This window comes from Notolepis coatsorum, assembly GCF_963971535.1.
Source record: "Notolepis coatsorum genome assembly, chromosome: 15".
NCBI classification, from domain to species: Eukaryota; Metazoa; Chordata; class Actinopteri; order Aulopiformes; family Paralepididae; genus Notolepis; species Notolepis coatsorum.
The window spans coordinates 52,807,269-52,828,713 of NC_140179.1; the positions used below are offsets into that span (position 1 = coordinate 52,807,269).

The 21,445-nt window shown below is 43.1% G+C and overlaps 1 protein-coding gene across 1 annotated transcript in view; it reads left to right on the forward strand.

Annotated features, from left to right (window-relative positions):
- wnk4a (WNK lysine deficient protein kinase 4a) overlaps positions 1 to 19,022 on the forward strand; it is a 209,809-nt gene extending 190,787 nt beyond the window's left edge. The window contains exons 15-20 of the mRNA XM_084331128.1: positions 1,865 to 2,625; positions 6,581 to 6,668; positions 12,514 to 13,114; positions 15,473 to 15,678; positions 17,029 to 17,126; positions 17,336 to 19,022. Coding sequence (XP_084187254.1) covers positions 1,865 to 2,625; positions 6,581 to 6,668; positions 12,514 to 13,114; positions 15,473 to 15,678; positions 17,029 to 17,126; positions 17,336 to 17,338 — 1,757 coding nt within the window. The 3' untranslated portion in view covers positions 17,339 to 19,022. The remainder of the gene's footprint in view (positions 1 to 1,864; positions 2,626 to 6,580; positions 6,669 to 12,513; positions 13,115 to 15,472; positions 15,679 to 17,028; positions 17,127 to 17,335) is intronic.
- Positions 19,023 to 21,445: the final 2,423 nt, after the last annotated feature.

A 21,445-nucleotide genomic window follows, 5' to 3' on the forward strand; every position in this document is an offset into this window, starting at 1 on the left:
GTTGTTCCCTACGGGGTGGGGATAGGGTATTAGTGTCTGTTCCCTACAGGGTAGGGATAGGGTACTAGTGTCCTGGCTGTTCCCTACGGGTGGGGATAGGGGATAGGGTACTGGTGTTCCTGGCTGTTCCCTACAGGGTGGGGATAGGGTATTAGTGTCTGTTCCCTACAGGGTAGGGATAGGGTACTAGTGTCCTGGCTGTTCAGAAGCCTCACTACATATATTAAGATAAGATATTCCTTTATTGATCCCCTTGGGGAAATTCAGGTATCATAGCAGCATGGGGGAGGGGGGAGGTACAGGTAGTAAAAAAGCAGTGTAAACAATTTAACTAATCAATATAATTAACTCTGGACATGTGCATATGGCCAACAAGGTGCGAGATGAGGGTATGTATGCCCTCTCGGTTATATTTGCCCTACAATAAATTGTCACAATATATAATCTAATAATCCAATACTCTAAATCTAATCTAATATATAATCTAAAAAAAACTAAATGCTAAATGCATAAATATTGAATGTATTATTATTGTTATTATTATTATTACCATCACACCATTCCTTGAAAATGTCATTATGCAAAGCCTTCGCTTGCTCCACTGCGGTTGCGTCCCAAACAGAGGACAAACAGAACTCTATGTTCACCGCGGAAACCCGTCGGGGACTTATGGTCCAAATTGACTCATTTCACTTGGCAGGGGAAGGGAAGGGGCAACAGGAGGAGGAGGGCCTGGAGGGAGAGAAGAAGAACGAGTGTGTCTAGTTTAGCTCGGCCCAGGGACTCTCGCCGTGCAAGGGTGTCACAGCTAATTATATCCCTCTTAAGTCTTCTGATATACGAGTTGAAATGAGGACGTTAAGAAACTGCTCAATGTATTTATATTTTTTTCAAGTTTCAAGTTTTGTTTTATTTGTCACATATAAGGTGTACATTACAGTGAAATGCTTGGTTCTGTATGAGCCCCCTGAAATTGTGCTTCATACAGTAAGAAAAAGTTAAAGAATAAAGAGCAAACACTATACAAAATATACAATATACAAAACTAAAGTACCAAATGCAAGGGCTTTTTAACTGATTAACCGGAACAAAAACTAGAATATTAAAATATTGATATGCCTTCAAAAACCTGTCCCTACTACTTACTGATGAGCAGTGGTGGAAGAAGTACGCGGTTCCTTTACTTAAGTAAAAGTAGAAATACTCAGATAAATGAGTACTCTGGTAAAAGTCCTCCATTCAAATTCTACTTAAGTAAAAGTAGAGAAGTATTTGCTATTGAACGTACTTAAGTATCTAAAGTAAAAGTATGAATTCCACGGGATGCTTGTGTATCCATCGAGTGTTAAAGTGGTACCATGTATGTGGTCCAGTTATGCTGCTCTGATTAAAGGTGATGTTAAAGTGGTATGCGGTCCAGTTATGCTGCTCTGATTAAAGGTTATGTTAAAGTGGTATGCGGTCCAGTTATGCTGCTCTGATTAAAGGTGATGTTAAAGTGGTATGTGGTCCAGTTATGCTGTTCTGATTATGTCCTCTTGAAGTTGAAGTTGGCTTCAAATGTGAAAATATATCATTTTTATCATTTTCCCCCATGTTTTCTATGCAAAATATTTTTCTTCAAAGTAATTAGTAACTGATGGGTTCAGATAAATGTAGTGGAGTAAAAAGTACAATATTTCCCTTGAAATGTAGTGGAGTAAAAGTATAAAGTTCCCTCAAATTAAAATTCTCACGTAAAGTAGCTCGAAATTGTACTTAAGTACAGTACTCGAGTAAAAATACTTAGTTACTTTCCACCACTGCTGGAAAAGTAGTAGTAGAAAAGTAAAAAGGTGGATGTTGTGTTCTTCTCCTCCTGCAGCGTCTCCCAACCCGTACCAACACCCTGCCCCTCTCCTGCTCCACCACCAGCACCACTACCACCTTCCCTTCATGGGTCACACACACTTCCCCTTCCCCTACCCCGCCGCTCCAGGCTCCCCCCAACCGCCGGCGGTTCACTCGCCCCTCACACGTGTCGCCAGCACCCCTACCTTCCCCTCCCTCCCCGCCCCGGGCTCCCCCGGGCCCCTGGCCGAGATGCCCGGCCATCTGGGCGACGCTCCCCCCATGTCCCCGATGTGGCCGCCCCACGGCCAGCCCCTCTTCTCCCTGGCTAATGTGATCTCCATGGCGATGAGCATGGCTCAGTCGTTCACCAGCATCCCCGCCCACATGTCCCCGCAGTCCAGTTACCCCCCCTCCTCCGTCTACCCGCCACACTATCAGAACCCGCCGGGGGACCTCCCCTATCCGGCGCCGGGCCAGCAGCACGACTTCTACCAGAGCCCGGAAAGCCCGCCCCAGGTGGACGGTTACCCTCAGACGTGGCACGGCGGCTGGCCTCACTCCGGCATGTCTTCCCCTGCCATGCCGTGGGTCCCCCAGGTGTCTCCGCAGCAGCAGGCCATGAGCTACTGCCCGTCCCCCCTGGCCTTCCAGGGGGACAGTCCCCCTCAGAGCTACGCGGGACCTTACCTCGCCCCGGCCCAGGTGCAGGCAGCGCTGAGTCGGTCTGAGACCTCCGGCTCCAACTCCTCTTCGGACCTGTCCCCGTCGCCCCCAGAGAGCCCGGAGAACACCGTGAGTCACCAGGATTGTTCTTTTTGTTCTGATGTTTGGAACCCTGGCCTAGGGCTGTACCGAATAGTTCGAAGCTTCGAACGTTGACATTCGAATTCTAAATCAACATTTGAATTATTATTATTATTATTATAATAAAATAAATTTGTATGTGTCTATTAATTCTGTTTAAATCAATTGGGTTTTTCTTCACAGTTGCAGATACAGATTAGGCTACACTAATATTATAGTATTATACTATTATAGTATATGACTCGTCATAAAGTTTTTAATAAAACATTTATCATAAATGATGTAGTCTATCTGCATCCGCTTGGCACTCTGCGCTCCATCAAGACGTCACCATCACTTTCATACCAACCGTGCCCTTTTTGGATTATTTATGTTGACGAGACTGACGAGTTATATTCATTAAAGAAAGTTTATTTCATTTAAAAAAAGACTCATTTAATCAGATTTATCACTTTATTCAAATATTTTTATTTCTTTAAAAAAGAAAATGTATGATTACGTCATAAAATATGACGAGACGACAGACATTCAAAGCTTCATTCGAAAACTTCAATAGAAGCTTTGAATGTAAAAAAAAAAATGACATTCGGTACAGCGCTAGATGTTTGGAACCCTAGCCCCCTATTTCCTGCTCACCAATGATGTTGCTGATCGTTAGAGAGTCATTTCTCAGCACAATCCAAGCTGTGTCTCATATACTATCCTGGCTGTCCCTGTTCCTTGGCCTGATCTGCCAGGTCACAGCGATGGCCAGGATGGTTCCAACCAAGCTATCGGGGCAATGAAGGTTCCTTCACTGATTTCCTGTTTTCCTGAGTTCCTTAGGCAGTCAGACTGTTAAACGTGGTGTAAGTGGTATTTCTTTGTATGAACAAGTGTTAAATAGCTCTACATTCCGACAGCCTTCACTGATATAGAGTGTTTGGTCAGTAACATGGGTCTCCCAGTCCCTCCTGCTCTGCAGTAAACACAAAATACATTTTCTGGTATCCCTTCCCACTTTATCCAATCAGGAGAAAAAACCCTAGATATTTGTAATTTCAACAAATCTTGCCAAGCCAAATTAGCTGGCAGATGATTTAAAGGGGACCTGCATTGCTATTCCTAGCACTATTTGGGCAACTTTACACAATTCCTGTGAGTCTATGGAAGACATCTGTAAGGTTTCTTTTTTTTTACATCATTGTTTTATATTTCTAATGGAGTACTCAAAAGCATCATTTTCCAGCCTCAAGATTTCAGCCTGTTATTGGCTGGGCTCCGCCCATAAGCACTTTCAGTGACAGTCATCCACACAGTCTGCGAGTGGCAGAGAGAGAGAGAGAGAGAGAGAGAGAGAGAGAGAGAGCACTGTGTAAACACAGCTGCGTGCGAGATATGCAGGTCCCCTTCTCTTTCTCTCTCTCCCTCTCCCGTTTGAGGAAGTCTTCCATTGTGCTGCGAGCTGCCTACAGCTATACGGGGCGTTCTGTTATGCTCCCGAATCGAGAGAGATGGAGAGGGGGGGAGAGAGAGACAGACCGAGCGACGACAGCACGACGCGCGTGTGTGTATGTGTGCTCTGTCGCGAGGGTCTATCTGATTCTCGCTCGCTCTCTGTCAAACCCCGTTTGGTGCGCTACAACCACAGAGCCAATCGGATCACTATCCGCTCCATCCTCACCACGTGACCTCACCATGCGAGTCAAATCAGAACGACCTGATTAAAATGGAGCAGGAAATGAATGACCTGAATGACGGCAATCCGCCAATATGGTATTTAGAGACAGAAACCCATTGATACTAACTCTTATTACTATAATACAATGCTAGACACTGAAAAAAGACATTTATAATGCATGTCACCTACAGTAGCACATACAGTATTTGTTTAAAACTTGTTTTTATTTCTTATTTTTTCAGACCATGTTTGCAGTGTGAAGTTCTCTCTCCTGATTGGATAAAGTGGGAATGGGATACCAGAAAATGTATCTTGTGTTTACTGCAGAGCAGGAGGGACTGGAGGGAGACCCATGTTACTGACCAGACACTCCTATATCAGTGATGGCTGTCGGAGTGTAGAGCTATTATTTTAATATGTAGACCACTTATTTGAACAAAAGAGAAAAATACCCACTTACAGCACCTTTAAATAAGAGGGATGGAACAACACCATAGGATCTAACATTTGGCTAAGGCTAGCCAGGTCTCCCTTGTAAAAGAGATCCTGGATCTCAATTGGGACAAACCTGGTAAATAAAGGCTAAATAAAATATGCAATGGTAATCCTTGTGCAATAATCGGTATGGTGCAATATATTTCTGTGTGTTTTTATACTGTTTTTAGGGGACTGCATGTTGTATATTTGTATTTGTATCTTTTCCTGTGATCGGGCATGGTTAGATGCCGGTCAACTGAGGGCGACATAGAGCAGATCCACCGTGCCTGTGGTAGTCAGATCCGGTTTGAGGTAGAATAGCCGCTGCAGTCGACAACTGAAATCTATACATTCTCAGGGTTTGCACAAGGTCCTTGAAGTGCTTAAAGTGCTTGAAAAAATAAAATTATCAAATTGTTCTGAATCAAGACATATATTTTTTTTTTCTGTCTCGCCCGCTCCTCATTTCTTCGCGTGTTATGCTCTAGCTCTCTCTAGCTGGCAAGCAGGCCAAGAAGTAAAAAAAAAAAAAAAAAAAAAACAGCATTTAAAAGTGAATTGTATCCTTTGAGGCTACGTTTAGACGGAGAGAGTCTGAACAGAAACCGCAAAAGTCGTCTTACGGTTTCACTTTTAATTTTGCGTTTAGACTATCGTTTTGGGATGGAATTCTCCGTGCAGACGAGGCTGTAACGACTCCAGACGACTGAGCCCCGCTGTCACATGATTGGCGCATATGTCACATGACGTGCTGTGAAGACCCGCCCTACTCTGCCTCTGATTCGCAGACTGTGGGTGGGGAATGTGATTGGACCAAAGCAGAGTCACTCACAGACAGTGGGTCCAGTCACGCCGCGGGACAGATTCTTGTGTATTTAAAAGTACTGCCAATGTAGCCTTCAGGTGATCGCCATGGATAGAATCAGACATGCTTTGTTTACGCTTCTAGGCTACTGACGCATGCCTGTGATGTAAGCAGTACACGCGACGAGAGCCTTGACAACCCTTTCGTCATCGTTTTATGCGGTTTGACAGTTTAGATGAGAGCGCAAAGGTTTATCGTTTCTAGGAATTCCACCCTGGAAGGTAGTCTCACTTTTTTGCGGTTTCACCCCGTAAAAACGCCGTTTCCGTATAAACGAAAGGCACATCCGAAAAAATATTTTTGCGGATTCACCTGCTAGCGTTTCCGTCTAAACGGGGCCTGAGTGACATCCTTGAAAATGAAAAATAGTGCTTGGAAATTAAAAGTACTTAAAAGTCCTTGAATTTCATTTTGCAATGTCTGTGGGAACCCTGCTTTCTGTGCACCCCATTGAATTTGCATAGTTTTTTGCCGGAGCTAGTATGAGGAACAGTATGGATTGTGCTGACAAAAGACAATATTGTTGCTATGTAGCGAATAGGGTCAGGGTTCCAAAAATCTGAACTATCCCTTTAAGACACTGCACAAAAAGACAAGCTTAGTAAGGGATTTGATCTTTTACAGAAGATAAAAAAAAATCTATTAAGACATGTTGACTGGGAGATTATTTTGCTTGTTTCAACAATTACACTTCCTTCAGGATAATGGTATCTGATCATGATCAATAAGCAATAATGATTATCATCGCAACATAGCATCATTATAGATAAATAGGGGTTGAAAACATTGTTCAACTGAAAACTTCAATTTTGACTTCTGATTCATTTGAAGGATTCAGTTATACTAAGATAATACACAATAAAGGATATATACCCGTGTTTGTACAAAGGCTATTGTGAATATAGAGACTGATATCTCTTCTCTTTCTGCTTCCTCTCTAGTTGTCATCCTTTAGCCCCGTGTCACGGCCTTTGGTACCCGAGATGACCACCAGTACTCCCAAGACTAAAGCTTCTCCCACTGGCTCCCGTAAGACCTTTATTCTCTATTTAAAACACTCTAAACAAAAAGGGTGTCAAATGGTACCCAAAAGCGTTTATTTGACTCGTGAATCAAAAGGGGGAACCTCTTCTGGTGCTATGCACCGTTAAAGGACAACAGACTTGTGCTCGCCTAATATTAATGTTATCAAACTGAAATAATGTAGCTAAGCGTAAGTCATTATTTTCTCCTGAAAAGCAAGGGGTGTTTATGTGTTATGGTTAAACACTCACCAAATGGGATAAAGGGCACATATTTTCATCCTTTTCAACAAGTTAATATCTTTGAGGTCCCCTAAAAGTTTTTTTTTTAATGAAAAACACTCAGATTATGCATTCTAGCAGCCTCTATACCTCTGTTTCAGTCCTGTTCTCAATGGGCTGTTTCTGTGCCTGTAACGAGTGAGCTGCTTTTATCGTACAAATACGATAATTATCTTACATCTAGCAGCGGTGTGTGAGCCTATACCATTAAACAAAATTCAGATCCAACTGTCACACTAGACTAGATGTTGCAGATCAAATATGACTCAAGATCCAGCAATAGCATAGCAATCTTGTTGTATAAAATGTTGTCAGAAACATATTTTAGGTCCAACTTTAGATAGAAAAGAGAAGATTTACAAGCAAGTCACCATATTTTTTTTTTATTTACTTTTTCTCCTCCTTTTTCTGTATTTTTCTCCCATCCCAATTTAGTCGTTATGCCAATTCTACCCTCCCCTTCCTGGCCGTTGTGCGCATTTGCCCCCTACTTGCCGGTCTAGGGAGGGTTGATAGATACTATCACATGTCCCCTTCGATACATGCAGAGTCAGCCAGCCGCTTCTTTTCACCTGACACCGAGGACTCTCACCGGGGGAGTGTAACGTGTGGGAGGCTCACACTACTTCCCCCAGATCCCTCCCTCGCTGAGCACGCCCCCTGACCGACCTGTAGGAGTCGCTGTTTACAACGACCAGGATACACACCCCGCCGGCTTCCCACCCGCTAACACTGCCAATTGGTTAGTATGGACGACCGACCAAGTCGGAGGTACCGCTGACAGCTGGATTCGATACCAGTGTCTCTGCGGTGGTAGGCAGATGCCCCAGCAAGTCACCATCTTGTACACACGCATTATTAAACTACGGCCATTGTGGCTGCAATTCTGAATAGCTTGTTTCAAGAGGGAGGGTTCTTGTCACATTGGCATTTCAACCTGGTGGACGAGTCGACTAACTGGTTTGAGGCAGAGAACTTTAAGAACCAAACATGGGGCTCTGTACGACAGTGGCACTGTGTAGCATTTCAACCCGCCCCAAAGAACCAGTGAAGAACCAAAATCTTTCTGTGTCTACAGTAACACCATATCTTTGTCTTAATGGTCAATTTGTGGGCAGGGAGTGGAGAGTGTGAAGCCCATAATTAAGATAATCAATCTGTCATTTTGTAGTGAATTGAATAATGAACAACTGGAATGAACTTCCGACCACAGTCAGGACAGCCAAAACCCGCCCAATGTTCCGCCGTCGACTAAAAACGACACTTCGTCAATCAATATTGAACAATAATACCACTGACCCTTAGCTGCCAGAGTTGTACCCTTCCTGCTGACTTCTTGTACACAACTTGTGTTGTAGCTTATCCAAGTTGCTTTGGATAAAAGCGTCAACCAAATTGACTAAATGTAAACGTAAACAGCTAAAAGTTCATTATTCAGATCTTGCTGGAGTCTCCCGGCAAGACTCCCTCTCATTTCTCAAGTATAGAATAGATCAAATAGAAATACTTTAATCATCCAGAGGGAAATTTGGCACTACAAATCGCTCACAGTAAACATTTAGGTAGACAAAACAATTAGTCACAAATAAGAATAAAAAATAAGCCTAAGAATAAAATAATAATAATAAAATACGGTCCGGGATTTACATTTCCTATGTTATGTATATACATTCTAATATAGAATATACAGTAAAAAAGTACATTCCCACACTACCATTGGTCAAAAGGAGAATCCACCAGCACCACTCCCCATGGCAGTGGACAACAGGTCCCATTCTGTAGCACTTCACTGTGCACATGATCGAATTCATGTTTAATCAACAGGGGTACAGTTCTCTCTCGCTCTCTCTGGTAAGAGTTTCCACAGAGTTTCGTGTTCTCTCTCTCATGTTCCTCACACTCCGACCCGTGTCTTCGGCCCGTTAACACCTCCAGCGCCACGTGTTGTGTGTAGCTGGCTGGCAGACCCGGGGAGCACGCTGGAAACCGACCATGTGATGTTGTTGTTAGCACCCCAAACAAACTCACTCTCACTCACTCTCTTATGCAAGTGAGTTTTGTTATGTATTGGGTCTCAACATACAGGCTGGTGGTGGTTCTGCCCACTTCAAAGTTGTTTTCTGTTCTCTCTCCCCCTTCCCCCCTCTCTCTCTCTTCCCCTCTCTCTCTCTCTCTCTCTCTCTCTCTCTCTCTCTCGACCCTTTTTTATCCTCAGTGTTTGGTGACATTATCACCCACTAACGCCGCCCTCAGTACTCGGGAGCCATATTGCTTAAGCGCCGGTCTGGCTGTAATGTTCCAGTAAATAGAGGCGCGCACATAGGTGCGATGGGGGCCCTGCCCACCGGGGCGCCGACCAATCGGGGAAGCCGGCACGCTCGTTTACAGGCCTCGCCCCTCACATCGCCACCTGTCTGTGTTTACTTCTGATGCCCACTCTCAACAGTGAGACACTTGTTTCCTCAGACCCAAGGCTCTTATATAGAAAGAGTGACACCTAGTGGGCAGACTGAGACATTAACTACACTCATGACCTCATGAGGCTAAGTTATGCGGTGTTATGTGAAGAAAGAAGTTAAGACCAGCAGCTTTGCTTGGTTAAGTCACTTCGCTCCTCTGGGACGTCGCCAGCCGCTCTCTTTATTGATCGGGCAGCGGTGGCCTCAAGGTCAGAGAAGCCGGCTTGTGATCAGAAGGTTTGCCGATTCAATCCCCCGAACTGGCAGGACATCTGGCCATAGGGGAAGTGAATGAATAATGCCCTCTGTTCCCGCAGCGACTACCGCCGAGGTGCCCTTGAGCAAGGCACCAAACCTCCATCGGTAGAGTGGCCAACACTAGAAGCTTCTGGTTGTACTGTGCAGTTCCCAGGTGTGTGTGTGTGTGTGTGTGTGTGTGTGTGTGTGTGTGTGTGTGTGTGTGTGTGTGTGTGTGTGTGTGTGTGTGTGTGTGTGTGCGCGTGTGTGTGTGTGTAACCCTCCCCCCTTACAACCCCTCCCCCAGGCCATTGTTGTGAATCAGAATGTGTTGCATCATGTTTCTGTGTCAACAATGCAGCAAATCAAGTGACTTTGCTTTGATCTATGGCTTGTTATAGATTATTATCCGATACCAATGTTCCATTTTTAGCCTGGCATCGGTGCATCCCTTGTCTGGTTAAACAGGGGGTTATTATTTTAGTATATTTTTAGCCTAAAGAACGACTGGTATTTTGGCTGTTAAGAAATCTAAAGTGGCTGGTGAATTCATTACCAGCCACTGTTGGTCTGTTGACTAGAAAGTTAGTTTTATACCCTGGAAACCTCCTAGAGGTCGACAGGCGCTCGGGAGGTAGAGCAGTCGTCTGGTAATCCAGAGGTTCCCGGTTCCATTCCCGCTCCCCCCGGGCAGCGTGTCAAAGTGTCCTTGAGCAAGACACTTAACCCCTAATTGCTCCTGTAAAGCTCTTTGGATAAAAGCTGCTATATAAATGCAGCCATTTACCATTTACCACCTTCTCTTCTGGTGAACTCTGTCCTTCATATGACCTCATTGCATCCCATGATCCATGGGAGCTAAAACAACAAACAAACGTTTGGCCATCATTCTGGACCCGATATATAAACGTTTCCTTATGCCTGCCATCAGTGATATGATTCAGGGATGTGTGTGGTGTCTCTGTTCTGCTGATCAAAGAAGAGATTTGATTTGAGATTTGATAAAACAGTTAGCTATTGTAAACATAATGATTGATCTCACATGGGAATACTATCCAACTGGGTCTACAAGAGCTTTTATTTCCACGTTGCTGATTGATTGATTGATTGATTGATTGATTGAAAATTGTATTAACAGATTGCAGAATGGGTACAATACAGTACAGCTGGGTAGGGGCGGGCGGGAAACTACATTGGAGGGGGTTGGGTTTGGACATTTACAGGGGCCAGTTTGCTGCTGGCCCTGCTGGCAGCTGGCTCTACACATTATATTAAACAGTATTTCAGGTTTTACTTTCTTTTATAAAGAGAAACATTTAGATACTTGACTAATAATGAAATGTTGTATTACATCTGAAGACACGAGTCTCAGTAAGTATGAAAACAAACAGAAATACCTCTATGTATTTATTTATGTACAAGAGAAACTGCTTAACAATTGCTCTGATATCCAGTATTTGAAAATAATTTGACATTTATTGCTGGAATGAAAGTAAAACATACAAATTTATGTTTCTGGCTATCTGAAAACTATTGCTTAGAAAACAATGCGATTTAAGGGGATGTAATTACCTGTACTTCTGTAAATATTGGGCTGTCAACGTGAGGTAACAATGTTTTTTTAAGGAGAGTTGGCAGTCCACTTGTATTTTTTCTTTGAGACAGTAGGAAGACTGAGAGGTAGACAGAGTAGAGGAGACACAGGAGAGAAGGTACTTTATTGAGACAGTAGGGACCTGAGAGGGAGACAGAGTAGGGGAGACACAGGAGAGAAGGTTCTTTATTGAGACAGTAGGAAGACTGAGAGGGAGACAGAGTAGGGGAGAGACAGGAGAGAAGGTTCTTTATTGAGACAGTAGGGACCTGAGAGGGAGACAGAGTAGGGGAGACACAGGAGAGAAGGTTCTTTATTGAGACAGTAGGGACCTGAGAGGGAGACAGAGTAGGGGAGACACAGGAGAGAAGGTTCTTGTGGGATTTGATCCCAGGTCAGCAGGGTTCCAGAGGCAGTGGACTTAACCACTACACCATCTCTGGGCCACGAGGTAACAATGTTTCATTCCGAATCAAACCCTTCCTTTCTTGGCACACAGAAGCGAGAACATATAACACCTGTCCTATCCGCCCCTTCACTGGCTTATTGATAGTCTTTAAAGCCCTAAATGGCTTTGCCCCTCCTTACCTCGCAGATCTCCTGCATTTCCACACTCCGTCCAGGGCTCTGAGGTCCTCAAACCAGATTATCCTGGACGTCCCCAGAGCAAGGCTTAAAACCAGAGGTGATCGAAGCCTTTGCTGTGGCTGCCCCGCGCCTCTGGAACAGTCTACCTGCTAACATTAGGTCTGCCGTGCCCGGTCACTTGCCACTTTTAAAATTGCTGCTTAAAACCCACCTATTCAGCCTGGCCTTCTAAATCCCTTGTGCAGAGCATCCGCTTAGTTTTAATGTGATTTTAATGTATATTATGTTTGATATGGTTTGAGTATAGTATCTTGAATTCTGTGTAAATTGTTCAGCACTTTTATCAACTGCTGTTGTTTAACTCTTTCACTACCACACTACCAAAGGGTTAACCCTTCACGGCGACAATACAGAAGGTTAACCCTTCCACTGCCACACGACAACAGGTTAACCCTTTCACTGCCACACTACCAAAATGGTTAACCCTTTCACTGCGACAATACAGAAGGTTAACCCTTCCACTGCCACATGACAAAGGGTTAACCCTTTACAACCACACTACAGAATGTTAACCCCTTCACTACCACACTACAGACGGAAGGGGTTAACCTTCTGTAGTGTGGTAGTGAAAGGGTTCAAAATGTGCTATATAAATCAAACTTGACTCGACTCGACTTGACTTTCCTCCACAGAGGTCCAGCCTGCGTCTGTGACCGTGGGACGCTTCCAGGTGACTCCCAGCATGGAGGCCCCTGCGTCGGCCGGCCCGGGCGGCAGCAGCAGCTCCCCCGCCAGACCCACGTCAGTGGTCAGCAGCAGCACCTCCTCCTCCTCCGAGAGCAGCACCGAACAGCAGGGGGAGTCAGAGACCAGCCTGGGCACCTCGCTCACCATGTCTCCTCCCCACCCCCACCCCTCCTACAGGGGCCCCGCCACGGGGGTCCTCGGCGGCCAGGCGGCCGGAAAGCAGCAGGAGCTGCGCAGGGAAGGAGGAGACGAGGAGGACAAGGAGGAAGTGGAGGAGCGGCAGAAGAGCCGGAGGACGAGGAGGAGGAAGACGTGCAGCCTGAGTGTGACGGGGACGTCCGCCGACAGCGGCCTCTCGGTGACGGCGGCGGAGACGGAGGGTGGAGGGGGGCGGCTGTGGGACGGGGGCGCGGCGAGCCCGCAGCACAACGCCCTGCACCACCTGTGGATGATGACCTACAGCCGCAACGCGCCCTACCTGAGCAGCGACGACTCGGACAGCGACGCGTCGGACATGTGGGAGGAGCTCCAGGAGCTCAGAGACAAGTGAGTGTCGCTCTTATAGACCTCCATGTTATTAAGGCTGAGACCACTTATCAATTTATCGATAATTATCGATAACTGCGTGAAATCGATAAGTGGCATCACTTATCGTATTTTTTGCATGTGTAAAACTTTTTTTTTTTGTTTAAACATCCCCATTTCATTTAAATTTTGTTGAATTGCAACTCTGCACTGTGCATTCAATATGCAGTGCACTCCTCCATCACATCCAGAGACCACCGACTATAACATGAGAAGGATCACTGTGGTGGTTTTGAATGGGGACATCTGTAACACTAAAGATGGCGGCAACGACAAAGCATTGCTGCAAAATGAACATACATTTGTTGTTTAAATAATAAAAAGAAATTCATTTTTTTATATATATAAAGAAAATACAAATATCGTCAGTAGTTATTATATACCTCCATGTTATAGACACTCACTATTGTCAGTAGTTACTATATACCTCCATGTTATAGACACTCACTAATGTCAGTAGTTATTATATACCACTAAATATATGTTACATACACTCACTAATGTCAGTAGTTATTATATACCACTAAATATATGTTACATACACTCACTAATGTCAGTAGTTATTATATACCACTAAATATATGTTACATACACTCACTAATGTCAGTAGTTATTATATACCACTAAATATATGTTACATACACTCACTAATGTCAGTAGTTATTATATACCACTAAATATATGTTACATACACTCACTAATGTTAGTAGTTATTATATACCACTAAATATATGTTACATACACTCTCTAATGTCAGTAGTTATTATATACCACAACATATATGTTACATACACTCACTAATGTCAGTAGTTATTAATTTAACAGAACACAGAGTGAGACAGAATATCAAACGACAGAAATACACAGATAATGTGATGCAATGATAATGATTGTATCACAAATCGAGACACAGGGTTAACATAAGACATGGTTTTATAAATTGGAGAGAATTGATGAATGCTAAATAATTTTCCAGTAATGCAGAAATGGTTACTCAGTCGTTGAGTATTTAGGCTAATCAAGCTTGGTTACCAAGCCAGGTAATTCTTATAACTCTGAAATGAAGTTGACCAGTTGTTTCAGCTGATCTCACTTTGTCAGCGAGGGAGGTGCAGCGCTGCCAGAACAACTATGTTGTTGTTTTAATGTTCATATTGTTGTGCTACCTAAAATGACCATGTTATTAACAAGATAGCAGAGTGTCGCTTTAAGCGGTTCATATGCAGCAGATACCTTTGAGGTAGGTAGTTATGATTACAGTGTAAGGCTGTTGTAGACAGTATGGGGGCTGCAGAAGAAGGCTTGGAACTCCCTGGCTTGCGTAGTTCCCTTTCCCCTCCTCTCAGGCAATGTTAGACTCAGACTCCCAAGATGCAACACTGAACGGCACAGGAAGTCCTTTATTCCAACAGCCACTCTGGCATAATCTTCCTGGACTTTTACTTTTTAAATCGACATTTTACAATTTTACACTTATTACTGTACATTTTACTGTATATTACTGTATATTTTTGGCTGTATCTTTTAGAATGTATATACATATCTTAGAATGTATATCCCTGACTGTATTTTTATTCTTATTTGTGATTTTTTTTACTACCTAAATATTTTCTGTGAGTGATCTGTAGTGCTGAATTTCCCTCGAAATGAAGAAAAACAAAAAGATAAATACTAACCTAAACACTAGTCTTATACTATCATGCACTCTTCCTACTATACGAATACAGTATGTCTTTACTACTATAGTATGCACTCAACACTGCAACACCCAAGTTGCAGCACTGTTTGATGAACATTGTTACTCAGCTGATAGAGTTGTACCCTTCCTGCTGACTTGTCGTACAGAACTTGTAAGTCCCTTTGGATAAAAGCGTCAGCTAAATCAGGGGTTCCCAAACTTTTCAGGCCGCGACCCCCAAATAACGGTGTCAGAGAGCCCACTATTATAGGAGGTAAAAAAATATTATTAATTTTTTTATAAATGGAAATGTATGGTTGAAACATGCAAACGTTCAAACGCGCACACACTAATAAGCATTGGAGGATTTTAACCAGGGCCGGACTGGGGAAATCATTCAGGCCAGGAAATATAGTGCAAAATAAGCCCCAGTCAGGCCACTTTTTAAGCAGGGGGTCTGTCCCAGGACATTTTTTATTACGAAGACTTAATTTCCTGCATTCTGGTGCAGGCATTTTTTTATTTGTACCATTTAAATGCCAGTGTTTGTGATGGCATCACGACCCCCCTGGGAACCCCTGAGCTAAATTACTAAATGTAAATGTAAACAAAGTACTTATATTCTATTCTATTGTATTCAGACACCTGAAAGAGGTGCAGACCCTCCAGGCGACCCAGAAGAGGGAGATCGAGGAGCTGTACGAGAAGATGGGGAAGGTCCCTCCTCTGGGCATCGTGTCTCCGGCTGCCATGCTGTCCAGCCGCCAGCGGCGTCTGTCCAAAGGCAGCGGCTTCCCGTCCTCCCGCAGAAACAGCCTGCAGCGCCTGGACCTGCTGCCCATTCAAGGTCAGCAGCTACACACCTTCTCTTTCCAGAGTAATAAACAGGGGTGTAAAAAGTACCCAGAAATTTAAAGTGTGGGTACCGTCTCAAAATCGTAAAAGTCAGAGTATCTGGCTAAAAACACACTTGAGTAAAAGTTTAAAAAGTTTCTACTTTTAAATGTACTTAAGTACTAAAAAGTTAAAGCAAAAAACTTTTTTTTTTATTCCGGGGCAATGAAATGTTCCGTTTCGTCCTCTTCATCACTCATACTATCGTTTCTGTATCTTCTGTAGCTTGTCACTCTGACTGTCTATTCTTCTGATAGCAGGTGTTTAATCAAAGATCCCTGCTTTCTTGTCTTGCACAAGGACCAATCAGCATGGGTGTGGGCGGGTTCATTTTCCATTGATGGGGATTTGATTGGCTGTTTTTAAATAAAGTGCGGCCACAGGATTAATAACGCTAACGTTAGTTCGGCCAGAGAAACAAATATACTAATTAAAATGGTTGGACCTGCGAGATTTGTACTTTGTAGGTCTGCATTTTAAATGTAAGGAGTAAAAAGTATGTTTTTTTTTCTCTAAAATGTAATTGAGTAAAAGTACAAGTATACAAACCTAATAATACTCTAGTAAAGTACAAATCCCCCAAAACAGTACTTAATATTGTAATGAAGTACAATTACTCAAGTACTTTACAACCCTGGTAATAACAATAATAATAATAATACATTTTATTTGGGGGCGCCTTAGTTTCAAGACACACAAGCTCACCTTAGAGGTCATAAAAACTGAGCAAGACAGTCAAAGTTAAGAATAGTGGTCTTGCCAGGTCAAAGTTCAAACCAAAACAAACAACAGGAAGTATAAAACAGTGAAGTTAAAAACAAACAAACAACAGGGAGTATAGAACAGTTATACTGTTATAGTTATATGGTTATATGGTTATAACAGGTTATAGTGAATATGCCAGTTTAAACAGATGGGTTTTTAGTTGGGATTTAAATGTTGATATGGAGTCAGACTGTTGGACATGTGGGGGCAGGGAGTTCCAGAGTCTGGGAGCTGAGCTGAGCAGCTGAAAGCTACATAATTCAAAATGTAGTTGTAGGCCTACAGTAGGATAGATTTATTTTCATTCAAATAATAATAATTTGCCTAATAATTTGCCACATTTTGTGGCAGAAAGCATTTATGTGCTCTGTATAAAGAACAACACATGACAGTCAGTTCATTTTTGTTGACATTGGCGTTTATCAGTTTTGGTAGGCTAAATAAAAAAAAATTAAACCTGCAGTCGCGCCCCACACTTTGGGAACCACTGCTTTAGGCCCTGATGTTTCTGTAATGTACCTTGTGTTTGTTCTCTCAGGCATCATCATCAGGAGGAACTCTCTGGGGGGAAGCAGCAGCAGCTCCCAGGAGAAACCAAGCAAAGGGGTCACCTTTGCTTCAGAAGTTAGCAGAATGGTGAGTGTCTTGGTGAGTGGGGGGTGCTATATAGATAACAGTGTTAAGTTTTTAGCTCACCAGAGAAAACCAAAAAAATATGCAAAAAGCACACTAGAATAACCTGAAATAAACCCCACATAAACCATGATCCATCACACCTCCAGGTCTGGCAATAATCCAAGGAGTGTAGTAAATCCAACTGCCTTTTGTTTTCTCCTTTCCCCCAGTAAGAATCTTCAGCCTTGAGAGCTGTATATCCAGACTACCTCATCTGAAGTGTGACTGCAGTGATCCAGCCTGTCCTGCTGTAGGAAGGACAAATATCTATCCCTTTATCTGGACGTCCTGTGGAGAAGACCCCTATCTGCCATTTCTCCAAATCCAGTGGTCCCAACATGGGCCCAACATTAATGTACGTGCATGGTCCCAACATGGTCCAAACATGGTTCTAACAGGGTTCCAACATGGTACACCCATGGTCCCAACATGGTTCACCCATGGTCCCAACATGGTTCTAATATGGTCCCAACATGGTCCAAACATGGTTCTAACATGGTCCCAACATGGTCCAAACATGGTTCTAACATGGTCCCAACATGGTTCTAACATGGTCCCAACATGGTCCAAACATGGTTCTAACATGGTCTGAACATGGTACCAACATGGTCCCAATAATGGTTCCAACATGGTATCAACAGTGAACCGATACCATTAACATTACCTCAGAATCGACACTGTCACAGTCAGCCGTCGTCCACAAGGCTACTGTAGCTTCACACAAAAACATACTCATCCCAGACAACACTTTACCTAAGGTGTACATTTGCCGCCACAGTAGAATATAATCAGTGTTGTGAGGCTTATATGCTTGTTATATGTTATATTTGCATTCTATTTGTTTATGGTTGTATGCCTTAAGTAAAGTGTTGCCAGATCTTGCCCAGATTCTCTGATAACACGAGAAAAGTATGTCACACTATTACATTACGAACGGGAGAGAGGCATCTCGGGATAAGCGCATCGTAGTGGTCCGGTGCCAAACAGACCAAATGTAATGTTCTTGAGTTCTTGAGCTTGGGTCACGTGACACGTCAGCTCTTCTTGATGATAAACGGACTGCATTTATATCGCACCAAAGTGCTTTACGACTTATGCCTTACATGAACCCGTTCACTCAGTCACTCACACATCCACGACGCACACCGACAGAAGAGCATCCCACTCACCGGGAGCAGTCAATGTCTGCCGGGAGGAGGAGCCGGAATCGAACTGGGTAACCTTCTGATTACCAGACGACCGCTCTAACCTCCTGAGCCACTGTGGCCCCCTGTCCTGGTGTACAGTACAGTCACCCTACGAGATGACTGTCAAAAACCAAAATGGTTCACAGTGAAAACAAGCTCCGTTCCAGGTTACTCCGTGAACAAGCCGGTGTCACGTAACAGTTTCAACGTAACCCCGTTGCAGACCGAGTGATGGTATGAACAAGATAAGACGCAGTGCTTAAATATCTGGGGGCCTCCAGACATCATAGACACCCGACAACCGGCATTCTCACATTTATCTCATTCTCGAAGTGCTTTGTGCGTTCAATATGTTAAAGGTTGTGTACTTTCAGACGATGTAGGAGAACAGCGATTCTCAACATGGGGGTCGGGACCCCGCAGGGGATCATAGATATGATTTATGACGTACAAATACACAATTATGTTTGTAATCTTTGCTATAGAAGATGCTTTTTTTCCTCTCATGAAATGGTGAATATTTAAGAGGTTTAAAGCTTCCTCCTCTAATGATTAATACAGTGAAATAACCTGAAAAGGGAAACTAATTATCATTTGTCTGGTGTCAAAGGTTCACCATTCTGTCTACGACCTGGCCATGTCGGGGGTCAAAGTTCACCATTCCGTCTACGCCTAGCCACGTTGGGGGGGGGGGGGGGGGTTGCAAAAAGGCATTCCTCTGGGGGTTGTACGTCGAAAAAAGGTTGAGAGCCAGTGTTTCAAAGTTCACCATCCTCAGCGATTCAACGTCTGAATGATTCAGTTATGAAACTTGTTTCTCACTGGCTTTGTCTCTGTCTCTCCACAAGGCACCGATACTTTCACTGACACAAGGTCAGCTGACAACGTAGTCTCTCCCAAGGCACCGATACTTTCACTGACACAAGGTCAGCTAACAAACGTAGGCCCGCTTCCTGCGGTCTTTGTGAAGATGTCTCGATACCTCCCGGCTGTACAGAGAGTGTACTCTTGATTATTCAGTGTAGGTAATACTGCCCTCGACAGGCGGAGGGAGGGTGGGTGTGTTATTTAAAAGACGCAGGACTTGCCCAGTGATCCAGACTTCTGTATGAAGTAATAATACTTCATTCTTGATGACTTTAATAATGTATCAAATCAAACTTAGGATATAAGTTTATTATTTCTAAAGGGATGTCTTGTAGTGTTGCCATGTCAACAATCTCTCATTAATTAACTATGCCTCAGATTAGTCACATCATGAATCATGATCATATTTAGCATTATCCGGATAAGTTATTCTGCCTCTTGGAATACGACACACACACAGGTGTCGTGAGGACAGTACAGTATAATTAAATGTATCTGAACTTGCTATTGAATAGGTTTTGAACCGGCTATAGAATGCAATTCGGTCCGTTCAATCATATTGATACCGAGCGGCCTCCGTTCCTGAGATGTCGGGATTATAGAGAGCTTCTGCTGTCACCGTGGTGATACAGTAGTACGTTCAGCTTTAGTAAAACGGTATATCTGTGAATCGCCACGCCGGTACAGTATATAATGAGGATAACCACTCTCGGTATGTAAAAAGATGTTAACGATCTTTAGTCTACCGTTAAAAGAGAGAGCCTATCAGTTGCGGTGACCAGGTGGGACTGTCGGCTCAGAGCATCCTCTGGTAAAGTCATGTCTTTCACGTCTTAACGGACTTCATCAGATGACGTCATATTCCAACAAAAGAGATGGTACGGTACATTCTAAAAAGATATATTGAAAACGTTGAAATAACAGCATGTTGTTCCTTAACTAAACAGACTTTGTCTTTACTACACGTAGTGTCATTGATCAGAATTTTTTTACAACACAACCAGCGCTATATTTAAAAAAAATAAATGCAAGATAAATACAAATCTGAGTCTAAATCAAATGGCAAGAAAGTATATTTTCAAAGGTTTCTGTCATTTACTGCCACGTAACATTACTGCCTATCTATATAGGAATAGCCACTCACAAACTATTATGGTTCTCAACTGGTGCATTTGGAGGTGTCCTGAGACTCTCCAAGGGCCACTGACCAATAACGCTTCATTGGGGGGGGGGGGATAAATACCCTGGCGAGAACGATTATATTGCCAAAATAAATCTTTATGAAAATAAAATAGGAAGGGCCACATTCATTTTCGAATACTGTTGGGATTTCAATTACAAAAAGCACAATAAACAAAAAGGTTTTCAAAGAAACTATTAATCGCACGTCCACAACCATGCCTACCGTATAGACTACTGGTTCTTCTCACCTTGATTGTAAATGTGTACATATTAAGATTTGCATTTATATATTATGTTTACATGTTTATCAGAGTAAACCCTTTTTATTCTCGCTCAAAATCACAAAGATTACATGTCGGCCTTGACGCGTAGATCGAGCACCTTCTGCACTTTAGACAGTTCTGTTTTAGTTCTCCTTCATGCACACAGAGGTAGTGTGTGCATGTGTATGTAGGGGGGACTGTTTGTTTGTGTCCCGTCCGAGGAAGGAACTGGTACGTTTTCATGTGTGGATAATATCTTGTTTTTTTTCCTTCCATAAAAGGAGCTAGAGATTTTAAGTGCATTTCTTTTCAAGTGATCTTTCTGTCACTGAATTTCCTATTGGATCAAATGTATATTTGTATTTAATACTAAATTATCTAATCTCCCTGCAAGTGTGTGTGTATAGAATAATGCTGTTGTTGAATGAAAATGTTAATCTCCAAAAAAGGTGAAATTTTTGTTGAGATCGATACCTAGATTTTTTTCTTCTTGTAATTACATGATGTTTTTAAATGTGTTTTGTTTGTTTCCGGGGGGTGGGGGGGCAGCTCATAGAACAGCTGTTTTAACTATCAAGACCAAGAAGGCAAAGCATATGAAAAGCACTGAAGTGGTGGAGTTGTTTTCATCCGACAGCAGAGACAAACACATGATGGAAAGCTGTGAATTCAAGAGCCGTTTGCCTTATAAGTCAACGATACGCGCACAGATTTTAAGATGAACACCCTTTAAAGATTTCCACGATTCATAATATATAAATAAAAATAATGTAATTGCAGT